Source organism: Leucoraja erinacea, chromosome 13, assembly GCF_028641065.1.
Source record: "Leucoraja erinacea ecotype New England chromosome 13, Leri_hhj_1, whole genome shotgun sequence".
Taxonomy (NCBI): Eukaryota; Metazoa; Chordata; class Chondrichthyes; order Rajiformes; family Rajidae; genus Leucoraja; species Leucoraja erinaceus.
This window is the reverse complement of record NC_073389.1, coordinates 2442388-2465846: the sequence shown is the minus strand read 5'-3', so window position 1 is coordinate 2465846 and position 23459 is coordinate 2442388. Positions and strand designations below refer to the sequence as shown.

General features: G+C 47.3%; 1 protein-coding gene across 2 annotated transcripts in view; it reads right to left on the bottom strand.

The window, feature by feature from the left end:
* Positions 1-23459, bottom strand: part of LOC129702528 (uncharacterized) — a 73752-nt gene that overhangs the window by 25763 nt on the left and 24530 nt on the right. For both annotated transcript variants that reach the window (XR_008724396.1, XM_055644273.1), the window contains exons 7-11: positions 21408-21500; positions 13274-13434; positions 9607-9692; positions 8517-8600; positions 1326-1388 (exon numbers count right to left, since the gene is read on the bottom strand). Coding sequence is in view for 1 of the 2 variants with exons in the window: in XM_055644273.1 (XP_055500248.1) it covers positions 1326-1388; positions 8517-8600; positions 9607-9692; positions 13274-13434; positions 21408-21500 (487 nt within the window). In the remaining variant the exon portion in view is untranslated. The remainder of the gene's footprint in view (positions 1-1325; positions 1389-8516; positions 8601-9606; positions 9693-13273; positions 13435-21407; positions 21501-23459) is intronic.

Here is a 23459-nt window from a genome sequence, read left to right as displayed (position 1 = left end):
GGCAAAAACATCCAACCTTACACTTTAGTTTAGTTACAGCATAGAAACAGGCCCTTCAGCCCATCGATCACCCATTCACAATAGTTCTATGTTATCTGACTTTCTCATCCACTCCCTACAAACTAGGGGCATTTTATAGAAGCCAATTTTAGAATGTGGGAGGAAACAGGAGCATCCGGAGAAAACCTACCCGGTCACAGGGAGAACGTACAAACTCCATAGACAGCACCCGTAGTCAGGATCGAACCCAGGTCTCTGGCAACTGTATGGCAGCAACTGTAAGGCAGCAACTCCCTCTTCACCTATGACTGCACACCTGTACATGGTACTAACACCATCATCAAGTATGCAGATGATACAACGGTGATTGGCCTCATCAGCAACAACGATGAGCTGGCCTACAGGGAGGAGGTCCAGCACTTAGCAGCATGGCGCGCTGACAACAACCTGGCCCTTAACTCCAAGAAGACCAAGGAGCTCATTGTAGACTTCAGGAAGTCCAGAGGCGGCACGCACACCCCCATCCACATTAACGGGACGGAGGTGGAACGTGTTTCTAGCTTCAGGTTCCTGGGAGTCAACATCTCCGATGACCTCTCTTGGACCCACAATACCTCTACTCTGATCAAGAAGGCTCATCAGCGTCTCTTCTTCCTGAGGAGACTGAAGAAGGTCCATCCGTCTCCTCAGATCCTGGTGAACTTCTACCGCTGCACCATCGAGAGCATCCTTACCAACTGCATCACAGTATGGTATGGCATCTGCTCTGTCTCCGACCGGAAGGCATTGCAGAGGGTGGTGAAAATTGCCCAACGCATCACCGGTTCCACGCTCCCCTCCATTGAGTCTGTCCAAAGCAAGCGCTGTCTGCGGAGGGTGCTCAGCATCGCCAAGGACTGCTCTCACCCCAACCATGGACTGTTTATCCTCCTACCATCCGGGAGGCGCTACAGGTCTCTCCGTTGCCGAACCAGCAGGTCGAGGAACAGCTTCTTTCCGGCGGCTGTCACTCTACTCAACAACGTACCTCGGTGACTGCCAATCACCACCCCCCCCCACTTACATTTATTATTTTTTTATTCAAATCGTTTGCTATGTCGCTCTTCAAGGGAGATGCTAAATGCATTTTGTTGTCTCTGTACTGTACACTGACAATGACAATTAAAATTGAATCTGAATCTGTACAGCTGTGCCACTGTGCAGCCCGGTTCAGTTCTTTAAAGGTAATACCTCATTTTATTAAATGTATGACACATGCGTACATTCCTCTGGGACTGAAAGGAAAGGCAGAGAACTGTAGATGAATCTAAAATGTTTCACCTTACCCAAACTGACGTTGGAGTAGGAAAGAGGAATTGCTCCGTAGCAACTGATTCGACCAAATGTACCTGAAAAGAAAAATTAATCCATTAATATTTTTATTTCATCAGAGTCTGAAGAAGGTTCCCGATCCAAAAGGTCGCTTATCCATTTTCTCCAGAGATGCTGCCTGACTTGCTGAGTTACTCCAGCACTCTGTGTCTATCTTTGGTCTAAACCTGCATCTGCGGTTCCTTTTTATGACATCATAAAATTGTAATTTTGTTATTTGAAAATTCGGATGTCAACATGATAGTGAGGCCAAAGCAAAAAAAAGCTCTAAACGTTGCAGGAAGCAAGAAAAATGCAAGGTTCACTTTGTAAAGAGAAAGTGTTGGATGAGAACAATTCCCTCCAGGAGTGCAGCAAAACTAAACACTAACCCAGATCAGCCACAGCATGAAAGGTGTACTTTATGTTCCATCTACAGTAGATCCCATCTCAGATAAATCCCCAACCTCTGACAAGCAATTCTTTCTGAAGTAAAACATTGTAGACGATCAGATAACAAGCATGTGGTATTTCCCCCACAAGTTGTTACTTTGTATTTAAAGTACATTTTATTCTGCTGCTGAAATAGTTCACTCTGTTGAATACCGAGTAACACTAACATAGAAACATATAAAATAGGTGCAGGAGGAGACCATTCGGCCCTTCGAGCCAGCACCGCCATTCATTGTGATCATGGCTGATCGTCCCCAATCAATAACCCGTGCCTGCCTTCTCCCCATATCCCTTGACTCCACTAGCCCCTAGAGCTCTATCTAACTCTCTCTTAAACCCATCTAATGATTTGGCCTCCACTGCCCTCTGTGGCAGGGAATTCCACAAATTCCCAACTCTCTGGGTGAAAAAGTTTTTTCTCTAGATATACAATAGTGAAACTATTGGAATAGTAGCCTAGGCACTTAGTTAAGTTTAGAGATACAGCACGGAAACAGGCCCTTCGGCCCACACCGACCATCGATCACCCGTTCACACTAGTTCTATGTTATCCCACTTTCTCATCCACTCCCTACACACCAGGGGCAATTTACAGACGGCCAATTAACCCACAAACCCGCACGTCTTTGGGATGCGAGAGGAAACCCATAACACTCACAGGGAGAACGTGAAAACTCCACACAAACAGCACCCTAGGTCAGGATTGAACTGGGGACTCCAGCTCTACCCGCTGTGCCACTGTGCCGCCCACTAAAACCATAAATTTAGTAACGATAGTTTAAAATCACACTTTCGCAAGGGGGTGGGGATGGGAAGATGTGACTGGCCCTTCATCCCATCAGCACCACTCCTCACATCTTCCCATCCCCACCCCTTTTAGCCTTCCTCAAGGGCCGCTCCCTCCACAACTCCTTGATTCACTCGTCCCTTCCCACCCAATCCACCCCCTCCCCAGGTACTTTCCCCTGCAACCACAGGAGATGCAACACCTGCCCCTCACCTGTATCCAAGGACCCCGACAGTCCTTCCAGGTGAGACGGAGACGATTGCTTAGACCCAGGTGGCCACAAAATGTTGGAGTAACTAAGCAGATGAGGCGACGTTCGCCCATTCCTTCTCTCCAGAGATGCTGCCTCACCCGCTAAGTTTCTCCAGCATTTTGTGTCGACCTTAGTTTTATAGCAGCATCTGTTGTTCTTTCTTAAGGGCCTGTCCCACTGTACGAGGTAATTCAAGAGTTCTTCCGAGTTTTCCCCCGATTCGAACTCGGAGAATGTCCGTAGGAGTTTGTGGATGTCTCGTAGTGGCTCGTACGAGCAACGGTAGGTACTTGGGAAATCCGGTAAACCCGTGACGTTTTTTCAACACTGTGAAAAATGTCCACGAGTAAAAAAATACTTGTGATGAAAAAAATTGTAACTTTTTACTTGTACGAGCCGCCACGAGACATCCACGAACTCCTACAGACCCGCTACGGGCATTCTCCGAGTTCGAATCAGGGGAAAACTCGGGAGAACTCTTGAATTACTTCGTACAGTGGGACGGGCCCTTTACTCAATGCTTAGACCCACTCATAGCCCAGTTTCAATCCCCATTTGTGCCTGTGGTCAGAGGATGGGATGCCATGTACTCGAAGTCTCATCCACGTAACTCTGTTACAGTTTAAATGGTTACTGAATAGAGTTTGTTTCCATTAGATACATTTGTATCCCATAGCCTGGCTCAGAACTCATGAAAGTTACCCGACAGCCACATAAAGGAATACATCCCATTCCTTGGTTCCATGGAAAACTCACCCATATTAGAAACCCAAGGAACACAAGACCAGCTGAGCACTAAAGGGCCTGTCCCACTATACGAGTTTACCCAAGAGCTCTCCCTAGTTTAAAAAAAAATCAACCTCGTGGTGAGTATGTAGAATGTACGTAGCGGGTACGTCGGAGCTCGGGACGTCTATTAGCGGTTCGTAACGCTAACGGCAGGTACTCGGGAAACGCGGTAAGCTCGTGACGTTTTTTCAACATGTTAAAAAATGTCCACAAGAGCCCCGAGTACCTACGAGCGGCTATTACCGTAATTCTCCGAGTTTGAATCAGGTGAAACTCGGGAGAACTCTTAAATTACCTCGTACAGTGGAACAGGCCCTTAACACATCATCTTCCTACCTGAGTTTTCATTTCTACCGATACTCATTTGAAGGAATTGACATTGTATGTATGCTCGCTGGCAAAGGATTTATAATTATACATTCCAATCAAGCATAGAAAGAATGTAAATTCCTTCTCAAATACAGGTACATTGTTCCTCAGCTCCCTTGATAAGGCAGGGTCTTCCAATCTACCTAATCATGGGCATTGAACTTTTCTCCTGGAACTCTTATGCTGGAATGCTCTGACATTATATTCGACACTGGCACTTTTCTCTTTGCACTACCTGTTGTACTTGTACTCATCGACAGTATGGTTTGATTTGATATGAACATCAGCTCCTTCACGCGGGGGCAGTCAGCATGGTTTTGTACGTGGGAGGGCGTGTTTCACAAATCTGATTGATTTCCTTGTTGAATACTTTGCTGAGGTCCATGTACACAACATCTACAGCTCTGCCCTCTTCAACCTTTTTGGTCACGGCTTCAAAAAAACCCAATCAGATTTGTGAGACACGACCTCCCATGTACAAAACCATGCTAACTGTCCCTAATCAGCCCTTGCCAATCCAAATGCCTGTATAACCTATCCCTCAGAATACTCTCCAGTAACTTACCAACTACAGATGTTAAACTCACCAGCCTATAGTTCCCAGCATTTTCCCTACAGCCCTTCTTGAATAGATGCACAACATTTGCCACCCTCCAGTCTTCCGGCACCTCTCCTTTATTTAAGGATGACTCGTAAATTTCAACCAGGGCTCCTGCAATTTCCTCTCTAGTTTCCCACAATGTCCTCAGATATATCTGATCAGACCCTGGAGATTTGTCTACCTTCATACACGATTGTACCTTCAGCAGCTCTTCGACAGTAACACTGACTGTTCTCAAGATACTTCCATTGACTGCCCCAAGTTCCTCCGTCCTACTGTCTTTCACCTCAACAAATACAGAGGGGAAATATTCATTGAGGACCTTGCCCATTTCCGATGGCTCCACACAGAGGTGACCGCTTTGACTCCTGAGAGGTCCCACTCTCTCTCTAATTACCCTTTCCCTCCTTATGTATTTATAAAATCTCTTGGGATTGTCCATAATGCTACCCGCCAGAGCTATCTCCTGGCCCCTTTATGCCCATGTAATTTCCTTTGTTAGTTTGTTCCTTAGTTCCCGAAACTCCTCCAGGGATGCACTTGATCCCAGCTGCCTATAACTGTCCCATGCATCCTTCTTGTTTTTGCCTAATGTCTCAAATTCCCTCCAATGTGACGACTGCTTTGGGGCCATCTCCTGCACCTACACACAACTGACTGACTTCATCCACTTCACCACCAACTTCCATCCGGCACTCCAATACACCTGGACCATTTCCGACACTTCCCTACCATTCCTTGACCTCACCATCTCCATCGCAGGGGACAGACTTCTGACCGACATACACTACAAACCCACTGACTCACATGGCTATCTGGACTACACGTCTTCCCACCCTGCCCCCTGTAAAGACTCCATCCCCTACTCCCAATTCCTCCGTCTACGCCGCATCTGTTCCCAGGATGAGACATTCCACACCAGGGCATCGGAAATGTCCTCATTCTTCAGGGAACGGGGATTCCCCTCCGCCACCATAGATGAGGCTCGCACCAGGGTCTCATCCATACCCCGCAACATGGCTCTCTCTCCCCATCCCCGCACTCGCAACAAGGGCAGAGTCCTCACCTTTCACCCCACCAGCCGGCAAATACAACAAATAATCCTCCGCCATTTCCGCCACCTCCAACGTGACCCCACCACTCGCCACATCTTCCCATCTCCCCCTATGTCTGCCTTCCGCAAAGACCGCTCCCTCCGCAACTCCCTTGTCAATTCTTCCCTTCCCTCCCGTACCACCCCCTCCCCGGGCACTTTCCGTTGCAACCGCAAGAAATGCAACACCTGTCCCTTCACCTCCCCCCTCGACTCCATTCAAGGTCCCAAGCAGTCGTTCCAGGTGCGACAAAGGTTCACCTGTATCTCCTCCAACCTCATCTACTGCATCCGCTGCTCTAGATGTCAGCTGATTTACATCGGGGAGACTAAGCGGAGGTTGGGCGATCGCCGAACACCTCCACTCAGTCCGCAATAACCTACCTGAACTCCCGGTGGCTCAGCACTTCAACTCCCCCTCCCATTCTCAATCCGACCTCTCTGTCCTGGGTCTCCTCCATTGCCAGAGTGAGCAACACCGGAAATTGGAGGAACAGCACTTCATATTCCGCCTGGGTTGCTTGCGTCCTGATGGCATGAACGTTGAATTCTCCCAATTTTGCTAGCCCTTGCTGTCTCCTCCCCTTCCTTAACGCTCGAGCTGTCTCCTCCCATCCCCCCGCCCTCGGGCTCCTCCTCCCTTTTTCCTTCCTTCTCCCCCCCACCCCCCATCAGTCTGAAGAAGGGTTTTGGCCCGAAACGTCGCCTATTTCCTTTGCTCCATAGATGCTGCTGCACCCGCTGAGTTTCTCCAGCAATATTGTGTACCTTCGATCTTCCAGCATCTGCAGTTCCTTCTTGAACTCTCAATTTCCCTCATCAGCCAAGCTTCCTTACGTTTGCCCGCTTTGCCCTTCACTCTAACGGGGATGTACATATCCTGAGCTTTCTTCAGTACACTTTTAAAAACATCCCACTTGGCTGATGTTCCTTTCCCCTCAAATAACCTGCTCCAGTCAACTTGAGCGAGACCTTCTCTCATACCCTCAAAGTTGGCCTTACCCCAGTTGAGCATTTTAACACGTGGACCCTCTCTGTCCTTATCCATAACTATCTTAAACCTAATCGAACTGTGGTCACTGGTCCCAAAAGGCTCCTCCACACCCACTTTATTAACTTGCCCTTCCCAATTTCCCAATACTAGATCCAGTGTTGCCCTCTCACATGTGGGGGCCTCTACATATTGCTGGAGAAAACTCTCCTGAACACTTTTGAGGAATTGCACCCCATCTAAACCCTTCACGTGTGATTTTCCCAGTCAATATTGGGAAAGTTAAAATCCCCTACTACACCAACCTTGTCTGCAATCTCCCGGCACAGTTGTTCTTCTAATTCCCGTTAACTATTCGCAGGTCTATAGTACACCCTCAACAAGGTGATCATCCCTTTCTTGTTCCTCAGCTCCACCCATATAGCCTCACTAGACGAACGGTCCATAATGTCACCTCTGACCACAGCCGTGACATCCACCTTAACCAACACTGCAACTTCCCCCTCCTCTTCTTCCCTCGCCCCTGTCTCTCCTGAAGCTCCTGTACCATAGAACATTGAGCTGCCAGTCCTGCCCCTACCTTAACCAGGTTTTAGTCATGGCTACAACGTCCCAGTCGCTCATACGTATCCATGCGCTAAGCTCATCTGCCTTACCCGTTAGGCCCCTTGCATTAAAATATGTGCAGCTTAAACCATCCTTCCTTGCTCTCCGCCTTTCTCCTGTCTATTCTGTCCACTAACCTTTCCCACACCACCCTCCATACCAACCTCTAACCTCTCACCTGCCTCTGTCCTGTATGAGATCCCACCCCCGTGCCAATCTAGTTTAAACCCATTAGCGAACCTGCCCGCCAGGATGTAGGTACTCCCATCATGTATACAGAGATACATACAAAGCTTTCGTTTGTTTGCCACCCTCAAGTCAAGAGTGTTCATAGCAAAAAGATTTGAGTATAGGTTCATAGCAAAAGGATTTGAGTATAGGAGCAGGGAGGTTCTACTGCAGTTGTACAGGGTCTTGGTGAGACCACACCTGGAGTATTGCGTACAGTTTTGGTCTCCTAATCTGAGGAAAGACATTCTTGCCATAGAGGGAGTACAGAGAAGGTTCACCAGACTGATTCCTGGGATGGCAGGACTTTCATATGAAGAAAGACTGGGTAGACTCAGCTTGTACTCGCTAGAATTTAGGAGACTGAGGGGGGATCTTATAGAAACTTACAAAATTCTTAAGGGGTTGGACAGGCTAGATGCAGGAAGATTGTTCCCGATGTTGGGGAAGTCCAGAACAAGGGGTCACAGTTTAAGGATAAGGGGGAAATCTTTTAGGACCGAGATGAGGAAAAATATTTTCACACAGCGAGTGGCGAATCTCTGGAATTCTCTGCCACAGAAGGTAGTTGAGGCCAGTTCATTGGCTATATTTAAGAGGGAGTTAGATGTGGCCCTTGTGGCTAAAGGGATCAGGGGGTATGGAGAGAAGGCAGGACAGGATACTGAGTTGGATTATCAGCCATGATCATATTGAATGGCGGTGCAGGCTCGAAGGGCCGAATGGCCTACTCCTGCACCTATTTTCTATGTTTCTATGTTGTGTGTACCCTTCAACAGAACAATGCAATTTCTACAACCTACAAACCTCTACGCCTCTGGAGTGTGGGAGGTAACTGGAGCACCCGGAGGAAATGCACGTGGTCACAGGGAGAACGTACAAACTCTGTACCGACAGCATCCGTGGCCAGGATTATAGCCGGGTCTCTGACGCTGGAAGGCAGCAACTCTACTGCTGTGTCACCCTAATCTTACATTCCTATCACAACAATAATACCTTTTAGGCCAACCATTCCGCAAAACGAAGCCGGAATTCTCACAGAACCTCCACCATCACTCCCAATCGCCAACGGACAAAGACCTTTGGAAGAAAATTAATAACGTTAACACCGGCCGACTCCACAGTGAAAGGCAGCAGGGTTTGCATTTAGATTGGTGAACTTGTCTCTTATGCATTCAAGTAACAAACATTAATGTACAGAGTCCAAAACCGGTCCACTAAAGTAAGTATGTTTATTGGGCAAGTATTCACATACAAGGAATTTGCCTTGGTGCTCCACCCACAAGTAACAACATGACATACAGTGACAGTTACGAATAAAGCAGAACACAGGAGCGGCAATCATGTAACTTGTAGACCAAAGGTTAGTCCAAGGTATAAAAAAGTGACCAGATATCATCGACAAAGCCAGAAACTGAACCCAAAGGCAACTAATGGATAGGAAAAGTTCGGAGGGATATATCCCAACGTGGGGAAATGGGACTACTGTAGATGGGGCATGTTGGGCAGCATGGACGAGTTGGGTTATAGGCCTTGTATCCGTGCTCTATGACTCTGACGAATCATGTACACAGATAAAGTTTTTTAAACAGCCTCTGTTGTAAAAAATTAAAGTACAAAATATGAAGATTTTTTTGCTTTGAGAAGATAATTCACATTATCTTTCATGCAATTTCCATTTTACCTCACAAAACAAGAGGTCCTTCAGCACATCGGGTCTATGTTGCCTCTCAGGACAATCCTTCTGTTTAGAGATACAGCATGAAACAGGCCCTTCGGCCCACCAAATCCATGTCGATGACTTGTTCACACTAGTTCTGTTATCGCACTTTCTCATCCACTCCTTGCACACTGGGGGGCAATTTACAGAGGGCCAATTAACCCACCTACACATCTTTGGGATGTGGGAACCGGAACACCCGGAGGAAACCCACGTGGTCACGTGGAGAACGCGCTAACTCCACACAGACAGCAGCCGAGGTCAGGATGGAACCCGGGTCTCTGGCGCTGTGTGGCAGCAGCTCTACCCCCACTGTTCTACCACAGATTGGCGGCAGGCGTGCGTGCGTACGCTGGCTGAACCCACCTGCTGCCACGGCCGCTCCAGAGCCGCTGGAGCTTCCTCCGGGGAAGTGCTGAGGGTTGTAGGGGTTCCGGCAAACGCCGTGATACCTGGAGTCACAAACAATACAAGCACACTTCATGTCAATACCATGGTAAATTGCACAGTGGTTCCCCCCCCCCCCCCCCCTGTGTCAGTGTGTCTGTCAGTGGATGAGTAGTAGAATTAGGCCATTCGCCCCATCGAGCCCACTGATCTCTGCCTCCTAACCCCATTTTCCTGGCTTCACCCCATAAACCTTGATACCCATTCTAATCAAGAATCAGTCTATCTCTGCCTTGAAAATATCCACAGGCTTGGCCTCCACAGCTCTCTGTGGCAATGAGTTCCACAGATTAACTACTCAGTTCGTCCTCACCTCCTTTCTAAAAGAGCGCCCTTTAATTCTGAGGCTATGACTTCTGGTCCTAGACATCCTCTCCACATCCACTCTATCCAAGCCTTTCACTATTCGGTAAGTTTCAATGAGGTCCCCCCTCAACCTTCTAAACTCCAGTGAGTACAGGCCCAGTGCTGTCAAACGCACTTAACCATATAACCATATAACAATTACAGCACGGAAACAGGCCATCTCGGCCCTACAAGTCCATGCCAAACAATTTTTTTTTCCCCTTAGTCCCACCTGCCTGCACTCGTACCATAACCCTCCATTCCCTTCTCATCCATATGCCTATCCAATTTATTTTTAAATGATACCAATGAACCTGCCTCCACCACTTCCACTGGGAGCTCATTCCACACCGCCACCACTCTCTGCGTAAAGAAGTTCCCCCTCATATTACCCCTAAACTTCTGTCCCTTAATTCTGAAGTCATGTCCCCTTGTTTGAATCTTCCCTATTCTCAAAGGGAAAAGCTTGTCCACATCAACTCTGTCTATCCCTCTCATCATTTTAAAGACCTCTATCAGGTCCCCCCTTAACCTTCTGCGCTCCAGAGAATAAAGACCTAACTTATTCAACCTATCTCTGTAACTTAGTTGTTGAAACCCAGGCAACATTCTAGTAAATCTCCTCTGTACTCTCTCTATTTTGTTGACATCCTTCCTATAATTTGGCGACCAAAATTGTACCCCATACTCCAGATTTGGTCTCACCAATGCCTTGTACAATTTTAACATTACATCCCAGCTTCTATACTCAATGCTCTGATTTATAAAGGCTAGCATACCAAAAGCTTTCTTTACCACCCTATCTATATGAGATTCCACCTTCAAGGAACTATGCACGGTTATACCCAGATCCCTCTGTTCAACTGTATTCTTCAATTCCCTACCATTTACCATGTACGTCTACTTCTTGCTGGGCTTGGACATAGAGGCACAGAGCCAGAGCTTTTTTGTGGTGCTAAGCGTTTTCATATTTCTGTAAGATTTTCAACTGTTTTAAAATTATTAAACCTTACAGAAAGGTACTAACGTTTAAAAGCAAAGTATTAATTAAATTAGGTGGCCAGGCCCATAAACAGCTTAACGTGCACCTCCAGATTCAGGGAGTTTCTTCCCAGCTGTGCAGTGTAGGTTCACGAGATTGATCCCTGGGATGGCGGGGCTGTCATATGAGGAAGGATTGAAAAGACTAGGCTTGTATTCACTGGTGTTTAGAAGGATGAGGGGGACCTTATAGAAACATATAAAATTATAAAAGGACTGGACAAGCTAGATGCAGGAAAAATGTTCCCAATGTTGGGCGAGTCCAGAACCAGGGTTTGCAGTCTTAGAATAAAGGGGAGGCCATTTAAGACTGAGGTGAGAAAAAAAACTTTTCACCCAGAGAGTTGTGAATTTGTGGAATTCCCTGCCACAGAGGGCAGTGGAGGCCAAAAGAGAGAGTTAGATAGAGCTCTTGGGGCTAGTAGAATCAAGGGATATGGGGTGAAAGCAGGCACGGGTTATTGATTGGGGACGATCAGCCATGATCACAATGAATGGCGGTGCTGGCTTGAAGGGCCGAATGGCCTCCTCCTGCACCTATTTTCTATGTTTCTATGTTGCTATGTTATCAGGCAACTGAGAACGTTCCTGAGCTACTAGCTACCTCATAGGAGACCTTTGAACTGTCTTTAATCGGACCTTTTCTGGACTCTAGCTTGCAGCAGATTCTTTAACTGTGACTGTACACTGCAGACTGCTTAATTGTAATCATGTATGGTCTTTCCTCTGACTGGATATCACACAAAAATGCTAGATAACATGGATAGGTAACGTTTTGGGTTGAGACCCTTCTTCAGACCAACCCAGAATGTCAGCTATCCATGCTCTCTGGAGAAGATGTCTGACCCCGTTGAGTTACTCCAGCACCGTGTAGGAAGGAACTGCAGATGATGGTTTACATGGAAGAGAGACACAAAATGCTGGAGTAACTCAGTGGTTCAGGCAGCATCTTTGGAGGCAAGGAATAGGTGATGTTTATGGTTGAACCCTTCTCCAGATGTGCTGCCCGGCCCGCTGAGTTATTCTAGCACTTTGTTCCTGCGTACATCGTGTAAAGCAGCATCTGCAGTTCCTTGTTTCTGCACAACCCCAATCCTACCTCAGCAAAGGAACACCGCAGACCACCTCTTGCATTAGTTTAGTCTAGTTTTGAGATACAGCGCGGAAACAGGCCCTTCGGCCCACCGAGTCCGCACCGACCAGCAATCCCCGCATATTAACACTATAGATTACACACATACCAAGCCAATTAACCTGCCAACCTGTACGTCTTTGGAGTGTGGGCGGAAACTGAAGATCTTGGAATGAACCCACGCAGTCACGGGGAGAATGTACAAACTCTGTACAGACAGCACCCATAGCGGGGATCGAACCTGGGCTGTAAGTGTTGCAAGGCAGCAAATCTACCGCTGCGCTTCACCGTCGCGGAGCTGGCCGAGTCCAGAGCGGGTGGAGCGGTGGTGGAGCGCTGCTGCGGCCCGACCTCCGGAGATTCGGAGGCTGCAACTGCGGGTCTGGCGGACGGCGGCACTGGGAGCCCGCGGGTCCCTGGAGGGAGACCGCTTTTCTGGGCTCCCGCAACGGCGACTTCTCCCGCCCGAGTTGCGGGGTCGAAGAGCTCCTGGTGCGGGGCCTGACATCACCGCTTGGAATGGCCGCGGGACTCTGCGAGAGCATGCCGGGGGTCTAACACCAAGACCCCGGTGTGCGACCTTGCATCAACCGGCGTGGCTTTAATGGCCGCGGGACAATCGCCATCGCCAGCCGGGGGCTTTGACTTTGACATCTGACATCGGGGGGGGGGGGGTGGGAGTGGAGAGATAAGTTTTTTGGCCTTCCATCACAGCAATGTGATGGGTGTTTATGTAAATTATGTTGTGTCTTGGGTCTATTTGTTTGTAATGTATGGCTGCAGAAACGTCATTTCGTTTGGACCTCAAGGGATCCAAATGACAAATAAATTGACTCTTGTATCTTGCGCCACCGTGCAACCCAAGGCCACCAGTGAGGAACTCATTTCTAATTGTATTTTGCTCAGACGTCTGGTTTATTTGCACATTTTCCTCTTTCTACTGTCTTGCAGAAATCCATGTAGGATCTACTCAGCAGCCTGTGTGGAATTGTAACTCATGTGTCCCCTGTTTATGGATTTAAACCATGATCATCCAACGGGTGAAGCGATTGATAATGTCGGGGTCACCTGTTGACGTTGCAGCCCGTCACCCCCAGTCCAAGCTCGTGCATGTTGGACACACCGATGATCACCGCTCCCGCCTCCCGCAGTTTCCTGGCCACTGTGGCGTCCTCGGTCGCCTGCTCCTCGCCGAGGTACATCGTCCCCGCTCGGTGGTGATACGGGACCTAAACACAGAAACAGAGTCAGCGGAAACACACTGAACACCACCCTGCAACTGTACCCCCACTCCCAGCACCACCAGTCACCAGCAAACCACAGAGTGTTCAGGCAGCATCTGCGGAGAACAGGGACAGGCGACGTTTCGGGTCACGGCCCTTCTCCAGACTGATGGAATAGGGGGAGAAAACTGGAGAAGAAATAGAGGGGGGGTGGGAGAAAGCCTGGCAAGTGATAGGTGGATACAGGAGAGGGGAGACAGACGAGGGATCCAGCACGGTGGTGTAGTGATAGAGTTGCCTCCTCACAGCGCCACAGACCTGGGTTCAATACTAACAACGGGTGCTTTCTGTACGGAGTTTGTACGTTCTCCCCGTGACCACGTGGGTTTTCTCCGGGTGCCCAGGTTTGCTTCCCCACTCCAAAGACGTGCAGGTTTGTAGGTTAATTAGCGTCTGTTAATTGTAAATTGTCCCTAGTGCGTAGGATGGTGCGAGTGTACGGGGTGATCGCTGGTCGGCACGGACTCGGTGGGCTGAAGGGCCTGTTTCCACACTGTACCTCTAAAGTCTAAAGGGAGGTTTGATTGGCAGATGGATGGACAAAGGCTAGAGATGATGGTGACTAAGTGGTGTTGATAAGGGGAGGCTTGAAAGAGGAGTGAAAGGCAAAGCCAGAGGGAGGGAAATAGATGAAAGCGTTTTAGAGAACAGGTATAATTGAAAAGCATTTAGCAGAATGTTGGAAACATCAAACCTAGAAATAGCAGAGGCTGGTGCTTAGCAAAAGACAGCCTTGTAATGAATATTTGTATTAGTAGAGGCAACATAGATCATCCCTAAACATACACCACATTATGGGTTTTACCAATTGTTCAAATTATACACACATTTTTACAGACACAAGGAACTGCAGAAGCTGGTTTACATAAATAAAAAGACGATTGCAACAGGATCTGGATCGATTGGCCAGGTGGGCGGAAGGATGGTTGATGGCATTTAATACAGAGAAGTGCGAGGTGTTGCATTTTGGGACATCTAACAAGGGCAGGACCTACACAGTAAATGGTAGGCCTCTGGGTAGTGTTGTAGAGCAGAGGGATCTAGGAGTACAGGTGCGTGGTTCCTTGAAGGTCGAGTTGCAGGTAGATAAGGTGGTCAAAGAGGCTTTTGGCACTTTGGCCTTCATCAGTCAAGAGTATTGAGTATAGAAGTTGTGAGGTCATGTTGCAGTTGTATAAGGTGTTGGTGAGACCGCATTTAGAATATTGTGTTCAGTTCTGGGCACCATGTTATAGGAAAGATATTGTCAAGCTTGAATGGGTTCAGAAAAGATTTACGAGGATGTTGCCAGGACTAGAGGGTGTGAGCTATAGGGAGAGGTTGAGTAGGCTGGGTCCCTATTCCAAGGAGCGCAAGAGGATGAGGGGGAGATCTTATAGAGATGTATAAAATCATGAGAGGAATTCATCGAGTAGATGCACCTTTTAGTAGTTTTTTACCCAGAGTAGGGGAATCGATGACCAGAGGACATAGGTTCAAGGTGAAAGATAGGAATAGGAATCCGAGGAGTAACTTTTTCCACACAGAGGGTGGTGGGTGTATGGAACAAGCTGCCAGAGGAGGTAGTTGAGGCTGGGACTATCCCATCGTTTAAGAAACAATTAAACAGGTACATGGATAGGACAGGTTTGGAGGGATATGGACCAAGCGCAGGCAAGTGGAAGCAGGGTAGCAGGGACCTCGTTGGCCAGTGTGGGAGAGTTGGGCCGAAGGGCCTGTTTCCACACTGTATCACTCTGTGACTGTGGCAGTGCTGGAGTAATCGGTGGGGGCGATCGGTGGCGGCGCCCTGTCAGCAGCGTGTCCGTTTTTTTCAACTTTTTTTGTTTTTTTAAGTATGTTTTAAAGTATGTATTTTGTATTTCTTGGAGGGTGGTGTGGGGGGGGATGAGGGGGAAACCGTTTCGGTCGCCTCCTCCACGGAGAGGCGACTTTTTCCAGGTCACCTCCCCCGTGGCCTAACAACGAGGATCGGGGCGGCCTTTCCCGGAGAAACGCCCGGGGCTTCAGCGGCGGGTGCAGTGTGGACTCTCGGCGTGGAGCGGGTGAGCCCTCGCTGGGGCTCGCTGGAGGGGAGCGCTCCGTTTCACTGGCCCGGGGCAGCCTGAAGCCGCGCGCGGTCTGCACAGTTCCAGCTGGCGCGGCGTCTGCAGTCCGGGATCCCTCGCGGGGGACCCGGGGGAAGAAGGAGCTTCCACCGCCGGCCCGCAGCCAACTTCTACCGCGGAACCGGCGTGGACTTACCATCACCCCTGGAGGGGAGCTTCGACCGCCGGCCCTGCGGTCTGTGGTGCTTCTGGCTGAGGCGGGGACTTTAAATCTACGACCGCCGGCCTGCGGCCTACACCAACCTAAAGCCGCGGTCTCCGGTGGGGAAGAGCCGACTCTGGACTCTGGTCCCAACCACGGGGGGAAATAGAGGAGGACTGGCCAAATTTTGTGCCTTCCACCACAGTGATGAATGCTGCGGTGGATGTTTGTGTTAAAAAAAATTTATTGTGTATTGTGTGTTCTTTATCATTCTACCGCTGCTGACAAATTCATTTCACTTGCACTTTATGTGCAATGTGATGAATAAAACCGTATTGTATTGTATTGTAACTGCAGGTCAGGCAACATCTCTGGAGAACATGGATCATAAGTGATGTTTAGGGTCTGGACCCTTCAAACAAATTCTTACATTTTTCTCTGGTAAAAATCCAGTTCAAATTCTGATTTCAATAAGGAAGACAAAATATTGTGTGAGGTTTAGTGAAAATTGGAGGAACAGCACCTCATATTTTGCTTGGGTAGCTAACAATCCAGCGGTATTTCTCTCTCTCACCATCCCTCCCCCTTTCTAGTTCCCCAACTAGATTGACTGTCCACCTAATTAAATTTTACTTTGTTTGTCTTTGTCACCTTCCCCTAGCTAACAAGGAACCATTCTACACTTGAACTTCATCCCCTCTGATCTCTCATTCACACCTCACCCATCCCACTCCCCTGACTCTCAGTCTGAAGAAGGGTCTCAACCTGAAACGTCACCCATTCATTTTCTCCATAGATGCTGCCTGCCCCGCTGAGTTACTCCAGCATTTTGTGTCTATGTTTGGTGTAAACTAGCATCTGCTGGCCCTTCCTGCCCAAAGGATTCTGAGGGTAGACAAAAGTGCTGGAGAAACTCAGCAGGTGCGGCAGCATCTATGGAGCGAAGGAAATAGGCAACGTTTCGGGCCCGAAACGTTGCCTATTTCCTTCGCTCCATAGATGCTGCTGCACCCGCTGAGTTTCTCCAGCACTTTTGTCTACCTTCGATTTTCCAGCACCTGCTGTTCCTTCTTAAACAAAAGATTCTGACGTCAGTTGTGGCGAATGCCCAGCGCCACGAAACAAGTTCACTCTGACCGCAGACATGTTGCCATGCCAGGAGATGTAGATGGGAGAGTCAGGCTACACGGAGCAGTACAGAGCTGTAGATGTGAGAGTCACACTACATGGAGCAGTTCGGGGAGAGATGTAGATGGGAGAGTCACACTACACGGAGCAGTTCGGGGAGAGATGTCAGACGTGACATTTGACGTTGCAGCTTCTCCTCTCGTCATTAATATTTTTGGAAGTTTAGACCTTCAAGTGCAAACACTGAGAGCAATGATCGATGATTATTGACAGGTTTTGCAAGAACACACAAGAGGTCCTGCTGAACAAGGTCATCTTCAAACCTCACCATTCCCACTGCCCACGTTCTCTCTCTCACCGACCCCCACACCAGTACAACCTCCCCGGTGCCAAGTTCAACAGCTCTGCCCAAGACGGCAAGACATTGCAGAGAGTTGTGTGTGTAGCCCAGTCCATCACGCAGACCACACTCCCCAACACTGACTCTGTCTTCACTTCACGCTGCCTCGGGAAAGCAGCCAACATTTTTTTATTTTATTTATTTTTATTATTTATTTCGAACAGAATAGAAAGCAACTGTGAAAAAGCATACAAAAAAACAAAACAAGAATATTTATATAGTGTCATAAACAATATCTGTAAATAAATGAAATCGTATGTGTCCGAAAAGGAACAGAAAGAAGCCAAAGCTTATTAATTCCCACCCCTTATTCAACTGCTTGTAATTACCATATACAAATTTAGCCGCTATATGTACACCATATGTACACCAGCAGTTATATGTACACCAAATTATTTACATTTATACACTAATCAAATATTTACAAAGTCATACAAAAAAGAAAGAGAAAAGAAAAAACCCTCATATACCATACAGTATCTTAGTCATATATACAACCCATCACCCTATCATCACCCTTCCCAATACAATCAGTATAACAAATATCCCACTCACAATCACCTATCCTCATCCCAATATCCTTTTAAACAAGTGTTTTTGTACATCTTTTTAAACTGAATTATGCTTGTGCTAAATTTTATCTCCTGTTCCAGACCATTCCACAAATTCACATTCACCACAAATTCACAAGGTCCCACATAAGAGATTAGTATGCAAACTTAAAGTACACGGTATTGGGGGTTCAGTATTGATGTGGATAGAGAACTGGCTGGCAAACAGGAAGCAAAGAGTAGGAGTAAACGGGTCCTTTTCACAATGGCAGGCAGTGACTAGTGGGGTACCGCAAGGCTCAGTGCTGAGACCCCAGCTATTTACAATATATATTAATGATCTGGATGAGGGAATTGAAGGCAATATCTACAAAGTTTGCGGATGACACTAAGCTGGGGGGCAGTGTTAGCTGTGAGGAGGATGCTAGGAGACTGCAAGGTGACTTGGATAGGCTGGGTGAGTGGGCAAATGTTTGGCAGATGCAGTATAATGTGGATAAATGTGAGGTTATCCATTTTGGTGGCAAAAACAGGAAAGCAGACTATTATCTAAATGGTGGCCGACCAGGAAAAGGGGAGATGCAGCGAGACCTGGGTGTCATGGTACACCAGTCATTGAAAGTAGGCATGCAGGTGCAGCAGGCAGTGAAGAAAGCGAATGGTATGTTGGCTTTCATAGCAAAAGGATTTGAGTATAGGAGCAGGGAGGTTCCACTGCAGTTGTACAGGGTACTGGTGAGACCACAACTGGAGTATTGCATACAGTTTTGGTCTCCAAATCTGAGGAAGGACATTATTGCCATAGAGGGAGTGCAGAGAAGGTTCACCAGACTGATTCCTGGGATGTCAGGACTGTCTTATGAAAAAAGACTGGATAGACTTGGTTTATACTCTCTAGAATTTAGGAGATTGAGAGGGGATCTTATAGAGACTTACAAAATTCTTAAGGGGTTGGACAGGCTAGATGCAGGAAGATTGCTCCTGATGTTGGGGAAGTCCAGGACAAGGGGTCACAGCTTAAGGATAAAGGGGAAATCCTTTAAAACCGAGATGAGAAGAACTTTTTTCACACAGAGAGTGGTGAATCTCTGGAACTCTCTGCCGCAGAGGGTAGTCGAGGCCAGTTCATTGGCTATGAGGGAGTTAGATGTGGCCCTTGTGGCTAAGGGGATCAGGGGGTATGGAGAGAAGGCAGGTACGGGATACTGAGTTGGATGATCAGCCATGATCATATTGAATGGCGGTGCAGGCTCGAAGGGCCGAATGGCCTACTCCTGCACCTAATTTCTATGTTTCTATGTTTCACACCACAGATTGCTATGCGCATACTTTTAAGACCGTTGACTTTTCCCTCTATAACTGTAATGTTGTAAAGGGCCTGTCACACTTGGCGATTTTTTCAGTGATTTTCGGCCTCGTTGACGGACGTATCAGGTCACCGAAAAAGTCGCGGGCGCGATGACGTATTGATGCGCGGTGTTTCCAGCGAGTGTCGCAACATTTGTTTTGTCACCGCTGGATTTTGAAATGTTCAAAATCTTTCGGCGACCCTGATACGTTAGTCAATGACATCGGCAGTCACCGGAAAAAATCACCAAGTGTGACAGGCCCTTAACACTATATCCTACACTCTGATATTTTTCTCTTTGCACTAACTGTTGTACTTGTGCACTACTTGTTTGTACTCATGTACAGTATGATTTAATTTGACCAAGTGCTTTTTCAAATAACAAATAATATTTTCATTTTTTTTAAATTCTGTTGCTCATCCTGAATGTGTTCTAAATACTGAACCATCCACCCTCATCAACTCTCCTGCCTAGTGAACATTGATGTGTAAAGTTAGAGTATATATTGTTTTCTAGATGACGTCCAACTTCTGATTAGTTAACTTCATGCACAATTAACAATAACCATATAACAATTACAGCACGGAAACAGGCCATCTCGGCCCTACAAGTCCGTGCCGAACAACTTTTTTCCCTTAGTCCCACCTGCCTGCACTCATACCATAACCCTCCATTCCCTTCTCATCCATATGCCTATCCAATTTATTTTTAAATGATAAAAATGAACCTGCCTCCACCACTTCCACTGGGAGCTCATTCCACACAGCTACCACTCTCTGCGTAAAGAAGTTCCCCCTCATATTACCCCTAAACTCTGTCCCTTAATTCTGAAGTCATGTCCTCTTGTTTGAATCTTCCCTATTCTCAAAGGGAAAAGCTTGTCTGTCTATCCCTCTCATCATTTAAAAGACCTCTATCAGGTCCCCCCTTAACCTTCTGCGCTCCAGAGAATAAAGACCTAACTTATTCAACCTATCTCTGTAACTTAGTTGTTGAAACCCAGGCAACATTCTAGTAAATCTCTCTGTACTCTCTCTATTTTGTTGACTTCCATCCTATAATTGGGCGACCAAAATGGTACACCATACTCCAGATTTGGTCTCACCAATGCCTTGTACAATTTGCCTTGTACAATTGCAAAATTATGCTGCCTTTCACTAATAAAACAGTTTAAAGTCTAAAAGATAAACCAAAAAAGCTGGAGAAACTCAGCAGGTCAGGCAGCATCTCTGGGGGATAAAAAAAAAAAGTGACGTTTCGGGTCGAGACCCTTCTCGACCAGTCTGAAGAAGGGTCTCGGCCCGAAACGTCACCTATTCCTTCGCTCCAGAGATGCTGCCTGTCCCGCTGAGTGACTACAGCTTTTTGTACCTATCTTCGGTTTAAACCAGCATCTGCAGTTCCTTCCTACACGTAAAATCTAAAAGAATGGATCATTTGTATTATCAACCCATCTTTTCATTTTTACATCCGAGGCACTTTGCATTGTACATTAAAGGGTTTTTTTGTACAAATGTTAAGCCAGTTTAATGTTTTTTGGCATTGCTAGATCTTGTTTTAGTATCAATATTGATTTATTACTGTTAAGTGCAAAGGTAGAGTGAAAAGCTTTGTTTTTCAAGCTGTGATCAAGCCAAACAAGTGCACTAGGTAGAGCAAAGGGGAAGATACAGAGTGCAGAATATAGTTCTCAGCATTGTGGCACAACAGTTCAATAGGGAAGATACAAAGTGCAATGTCCGCAATGGTGTAGAGGTGAATCGGACCTGATAACAGAGGGGAGTATGGTGGTGCGCGCTTTTTACCCTCTGCTGGACGGGAGCAGGGAGAAGAGAGGAATGAGTGGGGTGGGACAAGTCTTTGATTATGTTGGTTGTTTTCCCGAGATAGTGCAAAGTGTAGAAGGAGTCGATGGTGGGAAGTCTAATCTGTGGGCAGAGCTGTTCCCAAACCGGGTTGTGATGCAATCCGACAGTGTTGTGCTTTCTAGGGTGCATCTGTGATAGTCTGCACCGTACACATTGGTGTTATTCAGTAATTCACCCATGCTTGGGGTGCAATTCATAGAACAGTACAGAACAGGAACGGGCCATTCGGCCCACAATGCCTGTGCCGGACATAATGCCACACAATCCATATCCCTCCATTTCCTGCATGTACATGTCCCATTATGGTATCTGCCTCCACCGCCACCCCCCCCGGCAGCACGTTCCAGGCACCCACCACCCACTGTGTACTCACCACTTGCATCTCCTCCTTGATGCAGACTGGAATCCCATCCAGAGGGGAGAGGGTTGCATTGGCAGCGTATCGTGCAGTGGAGGCTTCTGCCATCTGTACACCACAACAAAACATCAGTGAGATGGAGGACAAGAGTGATGTCCAGTACATTACACCATTGAAATGTCTTGCTAAACAAGTGCTAAAGGCTGTTTTAATACAAGTACAGACATTAATTAGAAACTATGATCTGCAGATGCTGGTTTACAAAAAAAGACAGAGTGCTGGAGTAACTGCAGCGGGTCAGGCAGCATCTCGGGAGAACATGGATAGGTGAAATTTTGAGTTGGGACCCTTCTTCAGTCTGAACAAGGGTCCCGACTCAATGAGATGCTTGTTGTCACAAGGAGTTATCTCCTGATGGAGCCTTGAACAGAACACGGAGTGATTTAAACTGGCATCTGCAGTTCTTTCTTACATGGAGTGATTCACAGTGGATGTTGGCTGGCTTACAAGTAGCATTCTGGAAGACAGGTTGGAATGATTCAAGCCCTGGTAGCCAGCTGATACACAAGGAGCATTGCCAAGTTGTTATTTGGCTTATTCCTGAATGTTTATTCCCAAGACAGACAGACCGATTGTAACCCATCTGCTGGCAATTGCTGGTGAAGGTCATACAAAAGAAGGTACATATTTTACAAGCAATTCTTTCCCTGCCTGGCCCCGCTAATGCCTGCTGTGCACACACGTTTAAGTCAGGGCGAGTACACGATATACTGATTACAGCGTGTACACCAAGTGCAAACCGTTGTTTGTCAGACGGGGAGCGTTTTTCTGTGGACACAGGTGGTTCTGGCTCAGAGGAACACACAGCTGAACCCTGCACAGTACAGTATGACAATGTTCAGGACAAACCCTGTTGCCATGGGCTACTCGATTATCCAGGTAATCATTTAATGGGTGCGGAAACTAAAGGTGTGGACCCCCAATCTCTAAACTGCATTATTAGCCCCCCCCTCCCCCCCCACCCACCACACACAGCCTCTCCTTATCCAAAGGCTCATGAAACAAAGAGTGGAGTGAAATCACGTCATACAGCACGGAAACAGGCCCTTCAGCCCAACTCATCCATGCTGACCAACATGCCCTATCTACACTAGTTGTATCTTGTCCACATCCTTGTAAACCTATCCACAAACCTCTCCAAATGTTATTTTGCACATTGCAATAGCACCTGCCTCATCGCCTCCTATGGCAGCTCGTTCCTTTTATGGAACAGATGCTCCTCGTGTTCCTATTAAATCATTCCTCCTCACCTTAAACCATGTCCTCTGGTTCTTGATTCCCCTATTCTGGGTAAAAGACTGTACGTTCACCCTATTTGGAGTCAGTGTGGAAACACAACTCACCAACAATGTCCCAGCTATACGTTTCCCACTTGCGTGCGCTTGGTCCATATCCCCTCCAAACCTGTCCAATCCATGTACCTGTTTAACTGTTTCTTAAACAACAGGATAGTCCAGTCTCAACTGCCTCCTCTGGCAGCTTGTTCCATACACCCACCACCTTTTGTGTAAATAAGTTACCCCTCGGATTCCTATTAAATCTTTTCCCCTTCACCTTGAACCTATGTCCTCTATTACCCTACTCTGCGCTCCATGGAATAGAGACCCAGCCTACTCAAACTCTCCCTATTAGCTCACACCCTCTAGTCCTGGCAACATCAGTGCAAATCTTCTCTGAACCCTTTCAAGCTTGACAATATCTTTCCTATAACATGGTGCCCAGAACTGAACACAATATTCTAAATGCGGTCTCACCAACGTCTTATACAACTACAACATGACCTCCCAACTTCTATAATACTCTGACTGATGAAGGCCAAAGTGCCAAAAGCCTTGTTGACCACCTTATCTACCTGTGACTCGACCTTCAAGGAACCATGCACCTGCACTCCTAGATCCCTCTGCTCTACAACACTACCCAGAGGTCTACCATTCACTGTGTAGGTCCTGCCCTTGTTTGATATCCCAAAATGCAACACCTCACACTTCTCTGTATTAAATGCCATCA